The 22,256-nt window shown below is 49.9% G+C and overlaps 1 protein-coding gene across 3 annotated transcripts; it reads left to right on the top strand.

Annotated features, from left to right (window-relative positions):
* Window positions 1-339: 339 nt before the first annotated feature.
* PHC1 (polyhomeotic homolog 1) lies at window positions 340-20,765 on the top strand. Of its 3 annotated transcripts, XM_067536681.1 has the most exons (15): window positions 340-909; window positions 5,709-5,868; window positions 6,585-6,695; window positions 8,064-8,141; window positions 9,053-9,202; window positions 10,261-10,416; window positions 11,682-12,180; window positions 12,580-13,343; window positions 14,476-14,623; window positions 14,854-15,062; window positions 15,758-15,872; window positions 16,467-16,575; window positions 17,349-17,499; window positions 18,073-18,304; window positions 18,713-20,765. In XM_067536681.1, exons 2-15 carry the CDS (start codon window positions 5,755-5,757, stop codon window positions 18,865-18,867), a joined length of 2,991 nt encoding a protein of 996 aa, XP_067392782.1. In that variant the 5' UTR covers window positions 340-909; window positions 5,709-5,754; the 3' UTR covers window positions 18,868-20,765. The 3 variants fall into 3 exon arrangements, with proteins under 3 accessions (XP_067392782.1, XP_067392783.1, XP_067392784.1); XM_067536682.1 differs by lacking the exon at window positions 9,053-9,202; XM_067536683.1 differs by lacking the exon at window positions 10,261-10,416 and having other exon boundaries at window positions 341-909.
* Window positions 20,766-22,256: the final 1,491 nt, after the last annotated feature.

The following is a 22,256-nucleotide window of genomic DNA, read 5'->3' as shown; positions in this document are numbered from 1 at the left end:
TCCAGTGTCGTCACACTCCCCTCCCCCCAAAGTTGCGTTGCCTGATCAGTTGGCAAGAGCAAACGGGACAAATGCCCAGTTTTGCCAAAAAAAAAGTTGGGATGTCTGGGACAAGGCTTAAAATGGAGTTTGCCAGTCCTGGCCAAAACAGGCCTTACGGTCACCCTGGCGTGGGGGTGTGCGTGTGTCTGACTCATTACTGAACCCGGGGGGCTGGCAATACTGGCTTGGGTGTCAGCCCACTGAGACTTTATCCCCACAGCCAATGCTGGGAGCCTTTGCGTGTGTGTGTGTGCAGGTGTGTGTGGGTGTGTGTGTTGGGGTGTGTGTGTGTGTGTTGGGGTGTGGGTGGGCATCTCAGTCCATTGAGGGCCATTATAATTGACCAATCTCTCCACTATAGACCAACCCCGTCTCTGTCTGTCTGTCTGTCTCCCCACCCCCGCTCCGCTAGGTGTCAGCCGCCCCTCCCCTTCACGCCCACAGCACTGAGGGGCTTCCCCCCTCCCCGGGCCTAGTCGGGCCGGACCGAGCATCAGCTCTCGTTTCCATGACAACAGACGGAGCCGGACTGGCGGAGGGGGCGGGGAGGGTCACGTGTCCCGGAAGCGCCCCCTTGTGGCCGGAAGTGACGGCAGGAGGCGCAGCAGCCCCGGAGGCAAAAAAAAAAAAAAAAAAAAAAAAAAAAGAAAAAAAAAAAAAAAAAAAAACCCAAAACCCCCCGAGCCCAGCCACGCAGCGCGCGGCGGCGCCGCCCGGGCCCCAGCTGCGGCAGCCCCGCCCCGCTCGGCCGCTGGGAGCCTTCCCCGGGGGCGGCCGCGCTGGGCTCCGCTGCTGCTGCTGCTGCCGCCCCATGAGGTGCGCCGCGCCGCGCGCACGGACCGGGCCGCTGCTGGGCGGGGATCAGAGGTAACAGCCCGCCCGTGCGCGGCCCCGGCTCTGCTCCGCGCTCCCGCCGCCCCCATCCCCGGGGCGTGCTGGGCTCCGCCGCCCGGACCCGCTCCTGGTCCGCGACCCGCGGCGCCGACCGACCGACCGACCCGGGGCGAACATTTGCCTCCCGGGAGCCGGCCTGTCCCTGCGCCCCGGCCCCGCGGCGGGGGGTTCCGGCGGCCCGGGGACCGGCCCCGCGGCGCTGTCAGGCTGATTTCTGCCCCGGGGTTAACCCCCGGCCAGACCCCCGCGATCCGGGGCGGCCAGAAACCTTCCCCTCGCTCACTGAAGCAGCTCGGCTCCGAGCCGGGCCCTTAGAGCCCGTCTGGAGTCCGATGGGCTGGGCAGGGGTTCATCGGTCCCTGCCGCAGCGTCAGGCGCTCCAGGTTTCAGTCCTGCCCAGCCCCAGGTGGGTGATTTGACTCCCGGGGGTGGCCCCCGCTCAGGGAGTTCCCCACAGGGAGCGAAGCCCTGCACCAGGTTCCCCGGGAGGCTGGGAGAAGCGCTGCCGGGGGAGGTTGGTCAGGACAGGCTGGACAGACACCTGTCGGGGGTGCTCCAGGGTTTACTTGTGCCTGACCTCTCGGGGTCCCTTCCAGCCCTTCATTTTTAGGATTCTGTGTGTAGCTGTTTGCGGGATGGGGCCGTGATTTGGTTGAGTTTTACACTTTCCTGTAAGTGGAGTCAATACATCAACCAACAAGGCATTGACATTCTCTGGCAGGGGAAAAAAAAGTAACTAAAGAGTAAATGGTGAAAAGTAAATGAGCTCTTCAGAACATTACATTGTAACTAACGCGGGTGTTAGCAGGGCAAGTTAAGATATTAACTTATTCAAATATATATGCATGCCTTGAAGTGAGTAAGAGTTGTGCATGGGATGATCTACAGGGTCTTGGCTGCTGATTTTTTAACCCAACCGTTAAAATTTCCAGTGGAGGCTGCTTATGGCAGTCTCTTGTCTGCCATGGGCCAAGTCTGATCCTTGCTTGGTGCTGTCCATTGACTCTGATCACACTCTAATGTTTTAGCTTTACTGTCCCACTCTTGGGTAACACCAGATTCTAGTGTAAGTTTCATTCCTGCATTGCTGACTTCGGTTTTAAATATTTGTGTAACCTTATTTTTCTTCTCCGTTCTATGCCTCCAGCATACTGCAATTAATTACCGCTCACCTGAAGTGCATCTTTTTCTGCACTGGGCTGTATTGCACTGTTCTGTCTGGGTGGTTAGAATCAGAACTACTTAGCGGTTTGCCATAGACCTCAGATGGCTGACAATTAATGAAGATTCTGCTTTAGTTGACATCCCATGCTTTTAGAGCCGTTCTGTACCTGCTGTTGCTGTGATGTTCTGGATTGCCATGGTGTGCAACATAGTGACATCCAGGACATCCAAGATGATCACAGATTTGTGTCAAACATATATTGTATAGCAAAACTCCAGTTAACTTCAGTGGGAGCAGGATTGGGCCCTATGGGTTAAATTCAGACCTAGCATAAGCAAGTAATGGCTGAGTAATAACTGAAGGGTTCGGCCCATAGAATTCAGAGATGCAAATGATCTGTTAGACGATATTATGTGCATTTTCCCACTCTATGCGGGGTTATTCTCTACAATATACTCCTCACGTGCTATGCAAGCAGTGAAGTAAAACTACAGGTTTTGTTGTACAGTAAACCCTCTCCTGCATGCTAACAGTTCTCTGTTCTCACTTGTCTGCCTCTCAGACCCATTGCACAGCAATCCTTGGCTCCTTAGTTTCGTGCTGTCCACAGGATTTGATTGGTGAGGCCCTCTCTGCTCCGTACAGATGTTAAAGTCTTCATGGCACTTTTGAAAATTGATGATTTGTCTACATGTCCCAGTTCCCTTAACCAAAAATATTTCTTGCCTGACATAATGAGTAACCAATCTTTTATTGGTCCAGTATAAGATGTTACCTTACTCTTCCTGTTTCTCTAATATCCTGGGACCAACACAGCCACAACAACACTGGCTAGAAAAAGAGACTTTTACGGAGCCCCCTCATCTCTGTCTCTGTCCTCTACTATCTGGTTGTCATATATGTTTCAATCACTAGAATGCTGCTGTTCTTCAGAAAGAACGGCACAGGTTAGAGTATATGATCCACTGGTCTGGGCAACTAAAATACATCACTGATGGATCTGGGATGCGTTGATTTAAATCAAAGCTATTTAAATCACTGTTTTTAATCATGATTTAAACCAGCAAGCAGGAAACTTTGATTTAAATAATTGATTTTTAATTTTGTTTTGAATTTGTACTTTTAGGTTTTTTTCCTAAAGAAAGGTTGATTCTCATTGGTTGGTACCCATTAAAACATGTTGATTTTTCAGTTAAATATAGCTTTTACATTTAATTTGGTACATTTTGGTAACCAGAAAGAGACTATATCTAGACAGATGTATTTAAGCTAATTTATAGTTTAACGGACAATTACTCAGATTCTTAATTTTTACCATTTTTTATTGTTAGACTGTCTAGAATGGTGCATTTATTTACTAGATTATCAATTTTTTTTCACTATAATTTGTGTCAAACTCTATTTAGATGAAAATTGGAAGTCAGTTGAAATACACATAACCAGCATTTTAAAATTGTTTTTGTTAGATATACCAATTTTAAATGTGTTGGTTACATAAGAAGAAAAGTTTATCAAAACATATTTTGCATTTAAAACTGATTATTTAATAAATGTAATACTATATCCTGACCCACGATACTACTAATAAATAAGTTGGTAGTTAGTGAACTGAACTGATTGTTTCTGATCACCATGTCCTTCAAGATTTTACAACTAGCAGATCTCATTCTCTTACACCACATTTTTATTCATATTCATATTTTATTTATAAATTGGAAGAGGAAAAATGAGCTTTTCTGCTTTTTCAACTCCTAATCAGTTTCTTAACTTTCAATGAACTAGTCATTGAACTGAACTAGTTGAATCAAAAGTGTAACTGGGTTAAAAAAAGAATTAGATAAGTTCATGGAGGATAGGTCCATCAATGATGATTAGCTAGGATGGTCAGGGATGCAACCCCATGCTCTGGGTGTCCCTAAACCTCTGACTGCTAGAAGCTAGGACTGGACAATGGGATGCATCACTTGATAAATTGCTCTATTCTGTTCATTCCCTTGAAGCATGAGGCATTGGCCACTGTCAGAAAACAGGATATTGGGCTGAATGGACCATTGGTCTGATCCGGTATGGCCATTCTTATGTTCTCATGAATAAACTGAAAGGAACAAAATACTCTCTTTACCTTCAGAAGAGGCTACTACTGTCAAAATCTAGTTTACACTTCAACAAACTCTGGTTCCAGGTGTTTAACCAGTGACTTCCACCAGTTATAGTGGTTGGATTTTCTTTAAAATTTTCTCAGCAAACATGCACTATTTAATATTATTTTAAATGATTTAAATTGTAATTTATTGTAGTATGTTTAGGCCTTAACATAAGTTGTCATAATTTCAGATTTAATTTTAGAGAGGTTTATTTTTTAAAACAAAATGTATTTAATTTAAATGTTTAAAAATAATCAATTTTTGTATCCTCCCTGGATGGATCTTAAGTGACTGCTACATGTATTGCGGTGGGTAATACCTTGTGATTATACACTTCAGAGTGGGTAAGGGCACAAGATCACAGCCTAGGAAGGTTTGGGGAAATTGTTCGGGACTGGAATAATTCCTCAGACTCTCTGTTTTCCCTCAGACATGCAGAGTCCCCATCATATAATTTCCTCCCATTACCCAGTCAACCCACATCTCCTGTTGCTAGAAGCCCTCTCTGATTGCCTAGGCACATCTTCCTCTTTTGTCAGAAACCCTTCCTGATCCCTTGGATGAGGGCTTTCCATTTCATCTTCCTCCCTGTTGATGGAAACCCTCTCCAATTTTTCCCCTGTCCCCCAGATTAGCATGGCCTATCTTTCTGTTGTGGAAAATCTCTCTGACCCTCACAAGACCTCCTTTAGAAACCTTTCCTGATCCCTCTGACATACATTCTCCAGGTGACCTATTTCACTTCCTGCTGGTAATCCCTTACCACTCCATGACCTGACCTGATTCCCCCTGGTTGTGCATTCTCCACACAACCTTTCACTCCCACTGCCAGATCCCAAGCTCTTAGTTAAGTCAGGAACTGTCAGGGTTACAGCTCAGTTAGAAGTGCATGTCTCTCTGTGAGCAGGAGGGAAGAGCCAACTTGAGTGGGGGACCAAGCCGAGAAGGGAGGGGTTGCATTGGGGTGTTTTGCAGCAGGATAATGGAACTGGGAAGAAGTTGAGAAAGATCAGAAGCTGGGAAGGGAAGACAGGTGACTGGGAGTACAATATTCTTTTCTTCAGTCCACTGAAGTTTACATGGAGATGAGTGGGTCAGGTAATTGAATAATAGAATAATGTTCAGCTAGTATTTTCCTGCCTTTATAGGAATTCAGAGCCTGCTGTGTAACTGCAATTACAGCAGCAGCAGCATGGCCATAAATTGTTGGAATTTGTTCATTTCACTTAAAATAATTGTGATAATAAAGGACAGTTGTGTTTAAACTGAACTGTTGGCCTAACCTCTGGGTGAGTTGAGACTCTTTTCTCTCAGTGCTGCAGGGCAGGATTGAGGGGCATCAGCAGAGCTGTGTGGGGAACTCAAGACTGGCATGCTCAAACTAAAAAGCCATCACTGCTTTAATGAAATACAAGTTTGGTTCTTTCCTTAATGTGACTTGGTTTCTAATTCTCTCGATTTAGATCTTGACTCAGTCTCCTCTGTTTGAGATCCCTGGGACCTGTCACCATGGAGACTGAAAGCGAACAGAACTCCAACTCCACCAATGGGAGTTCAGGCTCTGGAGGAAGCACTCGCCCTCAGATATCTCAGATGTCTCTGTATGAGCGACAGGCAGTGCAGGTGAGGAGCTAACTGTGTTCTGGTATTGGATGGGGGCAGTGAGAAGGGTGCATCTACCTCCCTCACTTTCTTCATCTGGGATGGGAGTGTGATCAGAGGGTTGGTGTGTTTCAGATTTAGGAAAATAAGGGCTGCCAAGCCTGGCCAGGCATTTAGTCCATGTAGTCCAGTATCCGCTTCCACTGATACTGGAGCAGCCATTGTTCCATTTTTAGTATTCTCATATTCTATTGAGTCACATTATTGCACAGCTTGAATCTTTTATCCTGCCATCTCAGAGCAGGCCATTGGTTCATTTAGTTCAGTACCCCAGCTCCTTTGGCTGTACTAGAATAGCCACTGGTCTTTCCTGCCTGGTACTCTGCCAGTAATGGGTCAGAGCACTAGTCCACCTAGTCTAGTATGCAAACTTCTAATTTCCTAGAGTTTATTAGGTCTAGTATATGTACTGGGGTACCTCTATCGTCCATTGAATCAGGTAACCGACATTGGCTATATCAACTCAGGCTCTGATCCACCTTCTCTGGGATCCTGCATCCGGCTCACAGAGTAAATCTTGTAGCTGGTGGCACCACTCCATCATGGGGTCTTGGGATGATCTTTTGTCCATTGTGGCAGTTCTTAGATCCTCATGTCTCTCTCTGACTGCAACCCATGGGCACAGTGTGTGTGGTGGGGTCTGTTTTTGTCAGAGTTGTTTTCTTCTCTTTCCCCAGGCTCTTCAGGCACTGCAGAGACAGCCCAATGCAGCCCAGTACTTCCATCAGTTTATGCTCCAGCAGCAGCTCAACAGTGCCCAGCTCCACAGTCTGGCAGCTGTCCAACAGGTGAGTTGTCATGGGACAGAAGGAAAGGATCTGCTGATATTTAGATTGCAGCCTTTGGGAGCCGGGGCTGTCTTTTTGTCCTGTTTGTACAACACCTATCACAGTGCGGTCCTGGTTCCTGACCAGAGCATCTAGACATGACAGTAATACAAAGAATTATAAACTGGGGGCTCCTGGGAGAGATGGAATTAACTTTCAAATAAAGAACAGTTCTTGGAGAGGTCCCACAGGTCTCCATAGGGAGTATACTGCTGGGAGTCACCTCCCTAGCCCCTGCATCTCTTTTAAATAGGAAGTGGATTATTATGGAGACAGTGGATGCAGATGCATTCTGAAATGGGCTCAGATTAGACAGTGACTTGCTGTTTTTTCTGAGCATATAGGTGGCGCTTTCAATGTGAAATTTCAGAGTCAGGTTTTCTGCCCTTTGTATTTTCTCTGTTTCTTTTCAAACATTTTAATAAGAAGTGTTCGTAATCTGTCTCTGGCTAAAATTAGTCCATGACAATCCAACTCTTCTGTGGACTGATATCTTTTAAAAACCACTGTCTGTCTGCACACAGATTAGTAGTGAGATGAATCTTGAGACGATCTGGTGCAACAAGGAATATATTCTTTTTTTATTGAGGTTTATTTGTTTTGTTGTTGGACACACAATGTTCTCCATTGGCAGCTACATCTTTCTGTCAGATTTATCCTGCGTTGCAAATTATTTTATATGTGGTGGCTGACCGACTATTGCACTTACTGGCAGATAAATTCTCCCTCAGCTGTGTCACACCTATGGGAACCTCTGCTTTCCAGATCCCTACCCACGACAAAGCAGTGGGGGAGTGTCTAGGAAGTGGATACATACAAATCTTAGTTGTTCAACAGTTAAGGTTGCTGTCCACAAACCACATTCAACCCAAAAGCACAAAGGCAAAGAAATGAGAAGTGCAGCCACCTAACCGTACATACCCTCTTTTCCTCCATAACCAGGCACTCAATTACCAGCATCACAATTGCCGTGCGCCACAGAACCTACACACCACAACCAGTACTCTACCCTCCATAGATGCCAGCCTCCCAGCCCCAAGATGCTGAACTATGACACCTAACACCTACAGCTAATGGGGGTGTGGGAAATAACGGGGTGCAGTCAGAAGAGTGGGTTGAGAGGCCAGAATTCAGGTCGCAGTGTGTGGTATGTGGTGTGCTAGCACTCTGGGGTTGGGGAAGGAGTTGTCATAGGACAGAAGGGAAGGAATCTGCTGATGCTGAGATTGCAGGTGTTGGGACTGGGAATTTTTTCTTGGATAAATGTTAGAATTGGATTAAAAGATTCATTCCAGTCACTCATTCTCTCCCTCCATCCCTTTCTTACAGGCTACAATTGCAGCCAGCAGGCAGGCAAGCTCCCCCAACACCAGCACCCCGCAACAGACCACCACCACCCAGGCCTCGGTAAGTAACTGCCCTCTCCCCTACATGCATCCCCTTTTCCCTTCAGAACTCAGGCAGCCAGGATCACACAGCCACTGGGGATGCTGGGAAGACACAGGAAACTGTCAGCGGTGAGGGCTTGGGGTACTCATCATGGGTGGGGTTAGGAACCGGGAAAGGGAGAGGTAGCCTCAGCTGGAAAAGGTAAAAACTGATCTCTGGTGATTGGGAGAATGGGGATAAAGTCTGTTGGGATGAGGAAGGGGTCATGCCTCGTGGGATGAGAAAGGAAGAGGAGTGATGAGCAGGTGGATGAGTGGCCTGTTGGGGAGTAGGGGAGAGTTAGAGCACTGTTTTGGGAGGAGATCAGGAACTTGTGTAGGATGGAAGAATCAGAGTTAATTGGAGGGGTAGAGAGAGAACTGGGGTGGCCAGCAGAAGGCTGAGAGAAACTAGTCAGAGACTGGCAGTATCTGGAGAAAGGCCCCCATTCCCTTGTTAAGGGGAATGGACCCCCTTAGTAGCAGTGTTTGTGTCCATCAGTATGAGAGTTTGCTGGTAACTTGATGATGCGCAGCGTGTAAGTGGGTTAGTGTCTAATGCTGTGGCTGGCTTAGGATTCCAGAGCCTCTGGGAACAAGCACTCCTACTGTGAGCCGCTGAGGATACGCTGCGATGGTGTCCAGAAACAATTGCTCACCCCATCCAAGATACAGTTGCTGGAAAGGGAGGGGATAATGGTACCAAGAGTCAGCCTCTGTCATCCTATCCCTGATCTGTCCAGTACCGTTGCTGGAAATAGGGAATGGCTGGGCCTTAAAATGCCAGTTCCTGCTGTTTCCCTGTGAATGTGTGTGTGTAGAGGGGAGGGGGCCTCATCTCTTTTATCCCCATCCCTTCCTATGTGATTTGGGGCTTTTCTCTGTTTTAAGATCAATCTGGCCACTACATCGGCCGCCCAGCTAATCAGCCGCTCACAGAGTGTGAGCTCCCCCAGCGCCACCACGCTTACCCAGTCTGTGCTTCTGGGGAACACCACCTCGCCGCCTCTCAATCAATCACAGGCCCAGATGTATCTTCGGGTAAGAGACACATGCACACAGCATGCCCTCACCTGCATTTCGCTCAATCCAGTGCTCTGTCATGTGGCCACCATAATAAATCTCTGTCTCTGGACCAGTCTCAGGCTCTGATATAGCAGGACAGGGAATGATCTGATACATTTTAAGCTTCAGGTTGGAAGTCCCTAGTTTCTGGAACCAGAGGTTTGATTCTGAGCAGGGTGGCTCAGTCTTCCATGGTAGAGGTACTGAGTTCAATATGCTCTACTGTGTAGGGAGAGTCAGTGGATGAGACCTTTAAGAACCAAGCTGCTATGCTTTGCAAGGATGTTGAAGATCCCATGGCACTTCTCATTAGAATTGGGTACATTTGTGAACCATAAATCCCTTCCTCTCAGCAAATCCCGGGTTCGGATATATAGATCACAAAAATAAATTTCCTCCTCTTGACCAATTCTAGAATAGATATTTATCTGACAGATTTATCTCTTCAACCACTGCCCAGCTCAGGTTCGTAATTCAGAATTAATGACTGTCTCTCTTTCAATTCTGGGTGCAGAGAGGGGTCTGAAAAAATGTCATCCTCTAAACCAATCCTGGGTGAGGCTATACATCAAAAATTAAAACCCCTTCTTGGGGAGTCCAGGGTTCAGTTATATATCTGAAAAATAATTCTCCTCCTCTCAACTAGCCTTGGATTCAAGTTATAATCCCCTTCTTTTCAGCCACTCTTGGTCTTGGATATACATCTCAAATACACCTGCCTCTCAACTAATCCTAGACATACGCGTGGAAATGAAATTCCGGTCTCTTAGCCAATCCTGGACAGCTCTTTTGGTAATCAGTCCTGCTGTGCATGTGATGGAAGAGAGCTCTGGAAGGAAGCAGTTTCTGGATTCCAGCTCCCAAGGGCTGCAGTCTGGATTGCAGTGCTGGGAGGGTGGGGGATTTTGCAGTGTGTGACACCCCAGCCCAGTGTTGCTTTATAATCTGCTTGTGGTTCGCTTTCTTTCTTTCTCTCTCTCTCTCTCTCCCCATCCACTCCTTCCTCCTCCACACCACCCAACCCACCCCCACAGCCGCAGCTGGGGAACCTATTGCAGGTGAACCGGACCTTGGGCCGCAATGTGCCTCTTACTTCCCAGCTCATCCTGATGCCTAACGGGGCCGTGGCCGCGGTCCAGCAGGAGGTGCCACCCGCTCAATCTCCCGGGGTCCACACAGACACAGACCAGGTCAGTGATGCCCCCCTCCTGGGGTTCCCACTCCCAACCCCTCCCACACACACACACACAGTCATTCCACTCTCAGGTCTCTGTCTCCAGCTCCAGCTCTCCCTTTGTAGAAGGCTAACTCTGCTCTGCCTGCCTTGCTGTATCCTTGGGCCCATTGTGGACAGCGGGGGCTGCAGGCTCCATTCTCTGTCTCTTGCATGTTATTGTGCTGACCTTTCACCTCCAGCGACCAGTCATTTCCTGCCCAGTTTCTGGGGTGACCCACTAGTCGGGTCATTTCCATCTTCATGAGTTTGGTTACCATGTGTGAAATGAGTTGGTGGGTTCACGTCCGGTTCCTAGTGAGGCAGGTGCTCCACAAGGAAGAGCCTCTGCCAGCCTTAGTACTGATTGATCCTGTTTGTTGGCCATCTTAAAGAGGCCAAGGGTTGACTGGACCACAGAGACTGGGCTTGTCTTTAGAAAGAATTCCTTCAGGTCAAGGAGCACGGATGCTCCCTGTCAGTTGTCTTGCTCCATCCCGAGGCTCTTTTTGATCTCCTGAGCACTTGCCCCACTGTAGCTGCTTCACACCTGTCTAGTCTGCTGTTTCTTGGAGTAAAGCCAACCACGATCACACCTGCAGATAACATTGCGGTTGGTGGGGGCGTGAACTCAGAGGATGGCAGCACTGAAGTGCAAAGAAAACTGGAGAGCTTAGAGCAGGCCGCAGACCATGAGAGGAGATTTGGGCCTCCTGGGTGGAATGCCCTATGCCGAGGGAGAGGTGATAGCAGCTCAAACATAAAAGGAGATTTGCTGAGCTGGAAAGGGGATCCCAAGGGGCTATACACAATACTGGGTTGGATCCCAGCAGCTCGGAGGCTGGGCAGACACTTGGAGGCCATCCCACGCCTCTCATGCAGCTTGTGCTGTTAGAACCTGCTATTCTGCGAGAATGGTGCTAATTTCAAGTTCTGTTCAGAAAGTGCCATGGGATATTTAACTTCCACCAGAGCTGGGGCAGACGGGAGTTCAGGTTAACGTCTCCTGTGAAGAGATGAACCCTCTGATAATGCGGCACCTGCAGTGTTGCTCTGAAGTATGAGCCAAATCCCAGTGCAAGAGGCTAGAGCCCACAGCCTGACTGACTTTGCCAGTGGAGCCAGACTGGACCTTTTATGGTGTTTCCAGGTTCCCAGCCTCTCTCTGTCAAACTACAGGGAAATAAACGTGCATCATTGTAATCTAAACAAACGCATTGTTTTGTGTGTGTGTGTTTCCAGGTTCAGAACTTAGCTGTGAGGAGCCAGCAGACCTCAGTCGCTAATGCCCAGCTCCAGGGCTCTGCTCAGAAAGCAGCCCTGCCAGGAAACTCCCAGGCTTCGGGCCTACCACAAGCCACAAATGCTAGCCAGACCCTGGCAGTGGCTCAGACCTCTTCTGGCAGCACAGGCCAATCCCTGAACCTGAGCCAGGGGGCAACAGGCAGTAATGGTGTCTCTGGGGGCGTGGTGGCAGGTGGTGGGAGCCAGGCCACCACAGGGATGGGCCAGGGAGCCTCGGCTGGCCCCGGGGGCAGCTGCCAGAGGAAGGGCACTGGAGTGGTGCAGCCATTACCAGTAGCAGCTGCACAGGCAGTGACAGTGAGCCAGGGGAGCCAGACAGATACAGAGAACGCAGCGGCAACAAAGAAGGCCGAAGCAGATGGTGGACAGCAAACTGTGGGCATGAACCTGACCAGGACAGCTACGCCAGCACCCAGCCAGACCTTGATCAGTTCAGGTAAGCGATGATCAGCCTTTATCTCTGCTTCCTCCTGCTTCTCCTGGCTGTTGCTCCTTAGCTCCCGTACCTCAGCTCTGTCACAAGGACTAACCCTGAATGCCCAGCAGTGAGAGTTTCCCACAAATACTTCCCCTCCAGCATGCTCTCCTCCAAGGAGGTCCCATCCTCCTCAGCTCTGAGAGGGGAAGTCTGTCTCAACCTCTTTAGTTCCTGGCTTCTTTGCTGAAACTACCAAGAGTGGAGCTAGTTGTGGTGGTCACTTTTAGAGAGATGGGTTGGAACCAGTGCCCTAGAGGTGAAAGGGTCTGTATCCCATCTTTCTCACTGCCTTCATCCCGCCCTGCTTCTTTGTTAATGCTGTGCACTCTTTTTCTTCTCCCTTTCTCTTGTCTCTAGCCACGTACACACAGATCCAGCCCCACTCACTGATCCAGCAGCAGCAGCAGATTCACCTGCAGAAGCAGGTGGTGATCCAGCAGCAGATCGCCATTCATCACCAGCAGCAGTTCCAGCACCGCCAGTCCCAGCTCCTCCACACTGCCACCCACCTGCAGCTGGCCCAACAACAGCAAGCGTCCCCTCTGACCCAGCAGCAGCAGCAGCAAACTCCACCTCCCCAGCAGCAGCCTTCGCCTCCGCAAAATCAGCAGCAGGCTCAGACCCTAGTGGTCCAACCCATGATGCAGTCACAGCCTCAGTCCATACAGCTCCAGCCGGAGAGCCCCTGTCAGCCGGCCACCAAGTCACCTGTTCCCATTCAGTCCAAGCCCCTTTCAGCCCCCATCAAACCGCCACAGCTTGGGGCTGCCAAAGTGTCGGCAGCGCAACAGCCTCCACCGCACATCCCAGTGCAGGTGGTGGGGAGCCGGCAGCAGGGCTCAGCCCAAGCCCAGGCCCTGGGCTTGGCTCAGATTACCCCTGCAGTGTCGGCCCCTCGGGGCATGCCGGCAGTGGTCCAGCCTGTCTCCCAAGCCCATGCCACTTCCCCATCATCCCAGGCTCCTTCTGCCACAGCTTCCCCGCAGGAAGCCCCTCCACTCACTACAGGGGTTAACCTGGCGCAAGTTCAAGGCACGGCCCACGTGGTGAAGAGCACGGCCTCGTCCCCAGTCATGGCTCAGGTGCCAGCAGCCTTCTACATGCAGCCTGTCCAGTTACCCGTAAGTGAGGGAAGGGGAATAGGCTGGGGGTTCTTTACATTCACGGCTAGGGCACCAAGTTCAGTCTGGCTCCATGCCAGTGAGATGGGGTGCGGAATGGGATATGGAGCCTTTCCCCTCTGGGGCACTGATTCCAATCAAGCCCAGGAATTAGTGATCCAAAGTCATTCTCTCTGATACGGCCATTCAGTGGCCTTCATGAAACGTGGTGGTGGATCTCCGTCCTCCCCAAAATGGGGCAGGTGTCTGTCGCAAATGACATTAATAGGCCTTCTTGTTGTCAGTCTTGGCAGAGAGACCAGGGGCAGAATGGGCCACAGAGACTGAACTGCCCTCTTCCCCGTAGATGTGGGTCTCTCCGGGTCAGAGATCCTTTAGCGTAGGGTATTGTATCAGCCTCTGAGACAAGGCCAGCCGAAGGCCTCTGAGGATCCCCTTGTGACAAGGGACTTCCCATTTTCCAGTGGCCTCTCAAAGAAAGCAGCGGGGGTAGCTTCCACTGTCTTGATAAGGCTGCATGGGTCCCTGTCTCAGTGCTCGCTTGGGGACCTTGCTGTGCGTCCTACAGCAGCTCTGTTGATTTTCTGTGGGTTTCACAAGGATAGCTGAAGATGGAATTGGGCCCTGTTGTTTCTAAACTCTGGCTGCTGCTCTGTAGTCAAGACAGTGAGCTTCTGTGATAGCTCCTGGACTCCGGGCCCTCTGTTCCCATCCAAGACAGTCCCCACCACCGTATTCATCCCCATTCGCATGTGGTAGCAGAATCTAGCCAGGGACCATCCTATCTGGGAACTGGCAGATGGCTGCCATTCCACCTGCTCCCTGGATCCATCACCACAAACTGGAACACTGAGTCTCTGTGTCATGGTGCTGGTTGACATAGGAAGGAGAGGGGCAGAGGTGGCAGTGGAGATATCGGTGTTATGACATTATTGTTCCCTAATAGGCAGATGCATGGCAGCCTAGATCTGCGGTGGTGGGGACCTTGAGGGGTTGACCATGGGAAGGAACCAAGCTGGAGGGTTGAGGAGGTGCTGGCTATTTCCCGTCTGACCTTTGGCATGTGTTCGGCTCCTCCCTGCTCTTTGGGTTTTGTCTCCCTTCCTTACATGTTCCTGTTCCTCTCACACAGGGCAAGCCCCAGACCTTGGCGGTGAAGCGCAAAGCAGAGTCAGAGGAGGAGAAGGAAGAGTTGTCTAGTGCCACTGCACTCCTGCCTGCCAAGTCCTCTCCTGTGGCTGAGAGCCCCAAAACTATGGAGGAGAAGAGTGGCTCTGGAGGTGAGTGGACAGAGAAGAGCTCCGATTGCTCTGTCAGTGGTCTGATGTGGTAAAGCAGAGGGGCACAGTGATGGCCAGTGATGTGGCCCAGTGATGTGAAGTGGGATGCTGGACTGGATTGGCCAGAGTTGTGAAGTGGTATAGTACAGCTGGCAGGATGGACTAGGTAGACCAGTGGTCTGATCCATTGTGGTGAGTCCTATCTTCCTTATGTGCTTTTATTCTTCCAGAGAAAGCTGAGCCTGTCCCCAGCACAACCCCGAATGCCCCCCCGAGCGAAGCAGCCTCCATCACCACCACATCTTCCCCTACTCCTACCCTGGCAATGGTGTCACGACAGACTGGAGACTCCAAACCCCCACAAGCCATCGTCAAGCCCCAGATCCTCACGCACATCATCGAGGGCTTTGTCATCCAGGAAGGGGCAGAGCCATTCCCGGTAGGAGCCAGATTTCAGAGGGGAAGGAGTCAGAGCTGCTCTGGGGAGAAGCTGCTTTCTGTGGGACTGGTATTCTTCCATCACTGGAGAAAAATTTCCTTTCCCACCCCTTTCTCCCCCATCCCTCAGGTGCTGTGGCAGAGAAAGGGAGGGATCTGTGCTCTGATTACCAGGGAAGGCGGCAGTGGGATTAAAGGCAAATAGATAGGAGGGAGGATGGAAGGCAAAGATGGACAGGTCAATTTCTCCAGAGGCCTCTGAAACAATGAACGGGGCAGGAAACATAAGGGGCATCTTCTCTTTAAGCTGACTCATAATACAGGCAAAAGGGGCTCTCCTGCTACTAAAGTGCTGTACATTTAAACCAGATAAGGGGGAATACTGCTTCATGTGGTGTGTCACTGCCCTTTGGAACTCACTGCTGTAAGATATTCAAGGCGAGTGGCTTAGCAAGGTTAAAGACCAAGACCACCATCTACAGTGATGCTGCCAGGATACAAATAATCAGGCTTCTGAGCAAGCATTGGCCACCAGCTGGCTGGGTCAGCAAGGAATGACCACTGTGTGGTTCAAGATCTCCCCTCTTCAGTGAGTGTGGAGAGTTTTGAGCTCTGAGAAGGATTGGGGCTGGGACCTGAGCTGGGGGCGAGGAGGCTCACTCCCTGACTGGCAGTTCCTTTCTCCCCCCTTTGCAGGTTGGCTGTTCTCAGCTGCTGAAGGAATCTGAGAAGCCACTCCAGGGAGGGGCTCCCTCTGGGCAGAGTGAGAACCAGTCCAGCAACTCCCCAGGAGGGGATAGCGCAACCATGGGTGAGTCCCAGCTCCAGGGAGCCTAGCATGTGTAAGAGAACAGCTTATTGGCCTTTTCTCATTTCCTTTTCTCGTACTTCGCAGTTGGTGGTGGGTGCTTCTCTCTTCTTTCTGGAGGGAACAGAAGCATGCCACTCAAATTCAGGGATCTGGGGTCTTCCTTTCTTGGGTTTTGAGGGAGAGAGAGGGGAGTACTTACACACTAGGTAGAGATTCCTAGTGAACAATAACATGGGCAGTCTGGATCCTCTCCGTTGGAAGCCTGGAGGTTGAGTTGTGTGCAGAGCCAATGGGAAGGGTGAATTGGGGGGATCCCTGCCTGTGTGTGGAGGATAGGAGTATTCGTGCTTGGCAAGAGAGGAGACACGAAGAGGCATTAGGAGAGGAATGAACCTCTCTGTTTTGCTCTTGCCTTAGTCCAGTCTTAGTCCTCAGGATCTCAGCCAGTGGGGTTTCCACTCTGTCCCTCAAGGAGGCTCTAACACGGCCTAATAATTCACTAGCCTGAGGTTGCTCAGTGACTCTGGCTCCTGGTGGTAATTGGGGGGGTGGTGTTGTGATTGTCTTTGGTTGTAACAAAGGATCTTGCTCTAGAGCTGGACAAGAAGATGAACCTGCTGAAGTGCGAGTACTGTGGGAAATATGCCCCAGCCAATCAGTTCCGGGGCTCCAAGAGGTTTTGCTCCATGACCTGTGCTAAAAGGTAACAGCTGGGCATTACCCCCCTCACAGCTGGGCATGTTCCCTTCCGCAAGTTACATACAATGCTCACTCCTTCTCGCCCTCCATGCAAGGACTGCATTGGCCAGGTTGGGAGCTCTGTGTGCAGAGAGCCTGCTGGATTGGACCTGTAGCTTGGCTAATCACTGCTGAACATCCTTCCACCATTAATCCTTTGGGGAGGTGGTCAGGGCATTGCACCTAGAGTGCTCTTGACTCCCCCTGGAAGTGGGGTGAGGAGTTGTTCCTACACTGTGAAGGAATCCTCTCCCCCAGTAGGGTCAAATCCAGAGTTAGTTAGCAAAGGCCTATTAATATCACTCCGCTGGCTTGTTTTAGTCCTGTGGGGCCTGAAGCTCCCAGATCTGGGATGTGTGTGTTTGGGGAAGAGCGGGGCAGTGAGGGAAGGGGAATGTGGGAAAATCAGGCCAGGAGTTGCTGCCTCCTGATAGGACACAACACAACGCATCTTGCTTTCTCCTCCTGGAGGGAGAAGTTTGGTTGGTCCATCAGCAGCTGAGTTAGTGCAGGATGCCGTGGCCTCAAAATGTTGTTTGTGCTAAAGCTCAGCAGGAGCAGGGCTGGGAAAGGGGGAACGGGCTTTGGAACCGGACGGCGAAGAGGAGTCATCAGCAATGCATCCCCAGTCCCTGGCACAGGCTTTGCCATGACACCTTCTGTCCCCATCCCGGGAGAGGGAGGAAGATGATGAGCAGGACTGTTTCCTCACTGTACATCTGCTCTTTTTTGCCTCAGGTACAATGTGAGCTGCAGCCATCAGTTTCGGATGCAGAGGAAGAAGATGAAGGAGTTCCAGGAAGCTAACTACGCCCGGGTGCGTCGGCGTGGACCGCGGCGCAGCAGCTCCGAGATTGCCCGAGCCAAGATCCAGGGCAAGCGCCATCGGGTGAGGACACAGCCCCATTTGCCCTTGTCCCGCCAGCCCTTGAGCCTGGCACGATGGAGCACTGCCTTACGGGAGGTGCTGTCTTTTGTATCCTGGACATGCTCAGTCCCAATCCCGGTACTAGAATTGTCTCTGTTGCTGGAAGTGGTGGCCCCTGGTTTCCTGGATACGCTCCTTTAGTTGAGACTAAATCCAAAGTCCTGGCCACGTGTGGGGCTTAGGCTGAGATCTGATGGCACTTTGCTAAGAATCGGGTGTTCTGTCTTAGCTCCATTCTGCTTCTCTAAGTCACCCCCTCCTCAAAGTGTGAGTACTTCTCTCCCATAACAATGGTGTGGCGTGTGGCGTTGCATGTTTGAACAACTTTCACATTTCACCCCAGCGGTGGCTGCATTGGGATGACTCATCCCTGCTTACACAGCGAGAGGAGAATACACCGAGGAAGGGAAACTGCTACCAAGACCCGCCGGGGCTGCTTGTTCTGTCCAGTTTCTCAGATTTCTTCAGGCTTCTCCTCTTTTAACTATCTTCCTTTTTTTCCTCCCCCACCTCCCTGGTGCCTGGCATCTGTAGGGTCAGGAGGACTCCAGTCGAGGCTCTGACAACTCTAGCTATGATGAGGCTCTGTCCCCCACATCCCCAGGGCCCCTGTCAGTGAGGACCAGTCATGGAGAGCGAGACCTGGCCAACTCCAATATGGCCCCACCTACTCCAGACCTACATGGCATCAACCCAGACTTTCTGTCCAGCAATCCCAGCCGCTGGAGCGTAGAGGAGGTATATGAGTTCATCGCATCCCTGCAAGGTGAGGTCAAGTCCTTTGCCCGCTGTCCTGTCCCCTTCCCCACACGTGACCCAATAGAGCATGAAAGGCTAACAGTGGCGTGTCTGATGGCCGGGGGGCCAGGGTTCCCAACAGGGTGTTTGGGATGTGGAGAGCAGGGAAACCATCTCCTCATTAGCCTTGCCTCACTCCTGGGGTTTCTGATTGCAGCAGACTCTGAAGTGGGGTAGGCAGTGCAGTCAGACCCTTTGTACTCCCCAGCCTGCCTGGAGAACAAGGGCCAGGGCGGATGAGTGGGGCTAATTCTTAGAGCCCCCTTTTTCACTCATCAGGGTGGACTGGGAGCAGAAGCCCATTTTTAATGGAGTGGGAGTGCGTGGGTTCGAGCCCTGTCTCATTTGGCCTTCTCTCTCGGTCTCCCGCCGGCAGGTTGCCAGGAGATCGCAGAGGAGTTCCGCTCCCAGGAGATTGATGGCCAGGCCCTGCTGCTGCTGAAGGAGGAGCACCTCATGAGCGCCATGAACATCAAGCTGGGACCTGCCCTCAAGATTTGCGCCAAGATTAATGTCCTCAAGGAGACCTAACGGCCCTGATGCCAGAGGTCTCCCCTTCCTCTGACCCCAGTGGAACCACCTCCCTCAGGGGCGCATGGACGGGGGAATGGGGCCATTTCCTATGATCTTGCATAGCAAAGAAAAGAATGAGAAAGGAAGTTTAAATGAGCGAAACTGTCACTCAGAAGCCTGTGTCTTGGTTCTCTTAACGGTGCTACATGGGGGAGGAAAACTCCCATCTGGGGCCTTGAAACTTTTCTTCCCTTCCTCAAGTGCATCTCACTTTCTTTTCAACTCTTCCCCACTTGGAGAACCGGAGAAGGTGAAACTCCTAGAAAGGGGGAAAAGAGAACCTCCTTCCACCTCAGAAGCTCCTGGGAGTAACCAGTTTTGGGGAGGAGGGGAGCTGAGCTGGGCTCTTCCTGCCACAGTGGGGCTGTTAGAGCCTCATTTATTTCTTTTGAATTTTTCACCATACCAGAATGTGATGCATGGGGTGGAACCTGCTCAGTGCTGACGCTGGAGCAGTCTTGCTTATCTTTGTTGCTGGGGGAGGAAAGCTAGTGAATTCCAGATGTTAGGAGAGGTGGACAGATCAGAATTAGCACTAAAAGTGCTACCTCCCATTCCACTTTTTTAAAGCCCCCTAGACTACGGTTCTGAGCTGAGTTTAAGAGCCATCTTGGCATGTGTACCAAACCTTAGAGGCCCGGGGCAAAAGCAGTTGCTTTGCTTCACCGTCTCCTTTAGCAGTGCAGCTTGAAGGCTGTAAAGGTTGTGGTGACTGCTCACTCCAGATCCGCCCCCATTGGGCCAGTAGAAGGGGGTTTAATTAGAGCACTTCTGTCAAGGAGTTTGCAGAACGAGGAGGAGCATTCATTTGGGGAGCCCTGCAGCATCAGGTGTTTGTCTCTCTCCCCAGGAATGGGACATTGCTTATGGATCCAAAGCAGGAGTTTTCAGGAGCGTTAAGGCTCCAGCCCATTCGATGGGCTTTTTTTTTTTTTTAGTGTTCTCTTTTCAGTTTGTATTATTTTGTATCTCTTCTCCGCTCTCCTCAGGAGAGTGTATGGGACAAAGTTTCAGCAGGCAGGATTGTACCCCACCTGCCTCAGGCATCTTATTTTTGGTTGTAAAACAAATATTTCTTTTCCTCATAAAAAGAATGCTTTGAAAACTGCTTAATTCTGCTTCTTAATGACCCAGGTAAAGAGGCCTGAGCAAAACCTAAGCTTTTCTCCCCTTTAACTAGAGTTCTGCATTTACCGCCTCTCCTACAGAAAACGTTGGTAGATGAAATGCAATACCTTAAAGTTGTCAAACAAGTTTGCTGACGTTTCAGGCTCCACTAGTGGATTTGGCAGCGTTCCAGTTCAGGTAGCTTTTGCTTAAAAATGAAGAAAACCACACCACACATCAAGGACACTCCCAGACAATGTCAGAGGTAAGGCTGAGACTTGGTTGCCAGACTGCAGTAGGGTGGGATTTTCAAAAGTGTCCAGTGCTGGCCTACCTCTGCCCCTGTGGTGAATGCTTTTGAAAATCCTTCCCTAATGCTCAGCTGGGAGTAAATTCAAAACTGTGCCATGGGTCTGAGACCCACTTTCTGCCTCTACCGAGGAGCGACTCTCAGAAATAGTTCAATGAAATGTACGTCTGCTCTCTCTCCGTGCGCAGGAGGGCTATATTGAAAGAGTCCTCTCAGTCCCCCAACTGAATCTTGCATGGAGCTTCTAAGATCTGCTAGGATAGGGTTGTAAAACCAATCGGACAGCTGTCGCTCAAGGGTGTTCTCTCTGATCACTAGTAGGCAATTGCATAGGTTACTGGAGGGTTGGATTGGCTGAATGTAATGAAGCTACAACATAGTTGAGTGGAAGGGCTGAGTCTTGCTCTTGTACGTAGTAGTGATGTGTGAGACTTTGGCAGAGGGTATGTATCTGCTTTGCATTAGAAATGGGACACCACTGAGAGGGAAGGTGTTTAGAGGAGGAAGGACAGGCAGTGACGGTGGGTGCAGGCACATTAACTTGCTTATAGTGAAGTACTGAGTTTGGATTTTATAATTACAATTCTCACTACTTTGGTAGGGAGTTTCTGTAGGTTTTATTTACTTACTGAATGCAGGCTTCAGGAAGCCAGCACTGCCTGTGACCCTGCTGACTACAACACGATAGCAAAACACGTGGTCCATATTTTGAATACTCGAGGTTAAAAGCTGCTCAGAGACTCATACTTTAAGGTCAGAAGGGACAATCATGATCTAGTCTGACCTCCTGCACATTGCAGGCCACAGAACCTCATGCCCCTGTTCCCCACTCTTATAATAGACCCCTAACCTCTGGCTGAGTCACTGAAGTCTTCAAATCATGGTTTAAAGACTTCACATTACAGAGAATCCACCATTTACACTAGTTTAAACCTGCAAGTGACACGTGCCCCATGCTGCAGAGGAAGGCGAAAAGCCCCCAGGTTCTCTGCCAATTTGACTTAGGGGCAAATTCCTTCCTGACCCCAAATACGGCAATTAGTTAGACCCTGAACATTCAAGACCCATCAGCCAGACACCTGGGAAAGAAGTTACTGCAGTAACTCAGCTCTCCCAGCTAGTGTCCCATCACTGACCATTAAAGATATTTGCTGCTAGCAGTTGCAGATTGGCTACCTGCCACTGTAGGCCGTCTCATCCTACCACCCCCACCATAAACTTAACAAGCTCAGTCTTGAAGCCAGTTAATTTTTTTGGCCCTACTGCTCCCCTTGGCTCTTCCGGATCTTCACTCCTCTGATGGTTAGAAACTTTTGTCTAATCTCAAGCCTAAATTTACTGATGGCCAGTTTATATCCATCTGTTCTTGTGTTCACATTGGTTCTTACCTTAAATAACTCTTCTCCCTCCCTGGTATTTGCTCTCTATAAATGCATCAGAGGGATCATCATATCTCCCCTCAACCTTCTTTTAGTTAGACTAAACAAAGAACCAAAGGTGAGTTTTCCATTCCTTGGTCATCTTAGTTGCCCTTCTCTGCACTTGTTCCAGTTTGAATTCATCCTTCTTAAACATGGGAGACCAGAATTGCACACAGTATTCCAGATGAAGTCTCACCAGTGCCTTGTAATAATGTTACTAACACTTGCCTGTCTCTACTGGAAATACTTCGTCTTATGCAGGCCAAGGACTAAATTAGCTTTTTTCATGGCTACATGACATCGACAGCTCATAGTCATCCTGTGATCAACCAATACCCCCAGGTCTTTCTCCTCCTCTGTTACATCTCCAACTTATAGCCAAAATTCTTGTTAGTTCCCAAATGCATGACTTTACACTATTAAATTTCATCCCATTTCTATTACTCCAATTATAAGGTCATCCAGAATATCGTACAAGATCTGGTTCTCCTCCATATTGGCAATACCTC

The sequence above is a fragment of the Emydura macquarii genome, unplaced genomic scaffold (assembly GCF_026122565.2).
Source record: "Emydura macquarii macquarii isolate MOO-44397 ecotype Brisbane River unplaced genomic scaffold, CSIRO-AGI_Emac_v2 contig_3623, whole genome shotgun sequence".
NCBI classification, from domain to species: Eukaryota; Metazoa; Chordata; order Testudines; family Chelidae; genus Emydura; species Emydura macquarii.
This window is presented reverse-complemented; position numbering and strand designations above follow the sequence as displayed.

What these genes read in the sequence shown, in the direction of transcription:
- PHC1 (XM_067536681.1), top strand. Translation starts at nt 5,755, where the DNA reads ATGGAGACTGAAAGCGAACAGAACTCCAACTCCACCAATGGGAGTTCA. An exon ending in AAGGGGCAGAGCCATTCCCG is followed by an intron (nt 15,063 to 15,757) that starts GTAGGAGCCAGA and finishes CCCCCTTTGCAG; the next exon opens with GTTGGCTGTTCTCAGCTGCT. An exon ending in TCCAGGGCAAGCGCCATCGG is followed by an intron (nt 17,500 to 18,072) that starts GTGAGGACACAG and finishes TGGCATCTGTAG; the next exon opens with GGTCAGGAGGACTCCAGTCG.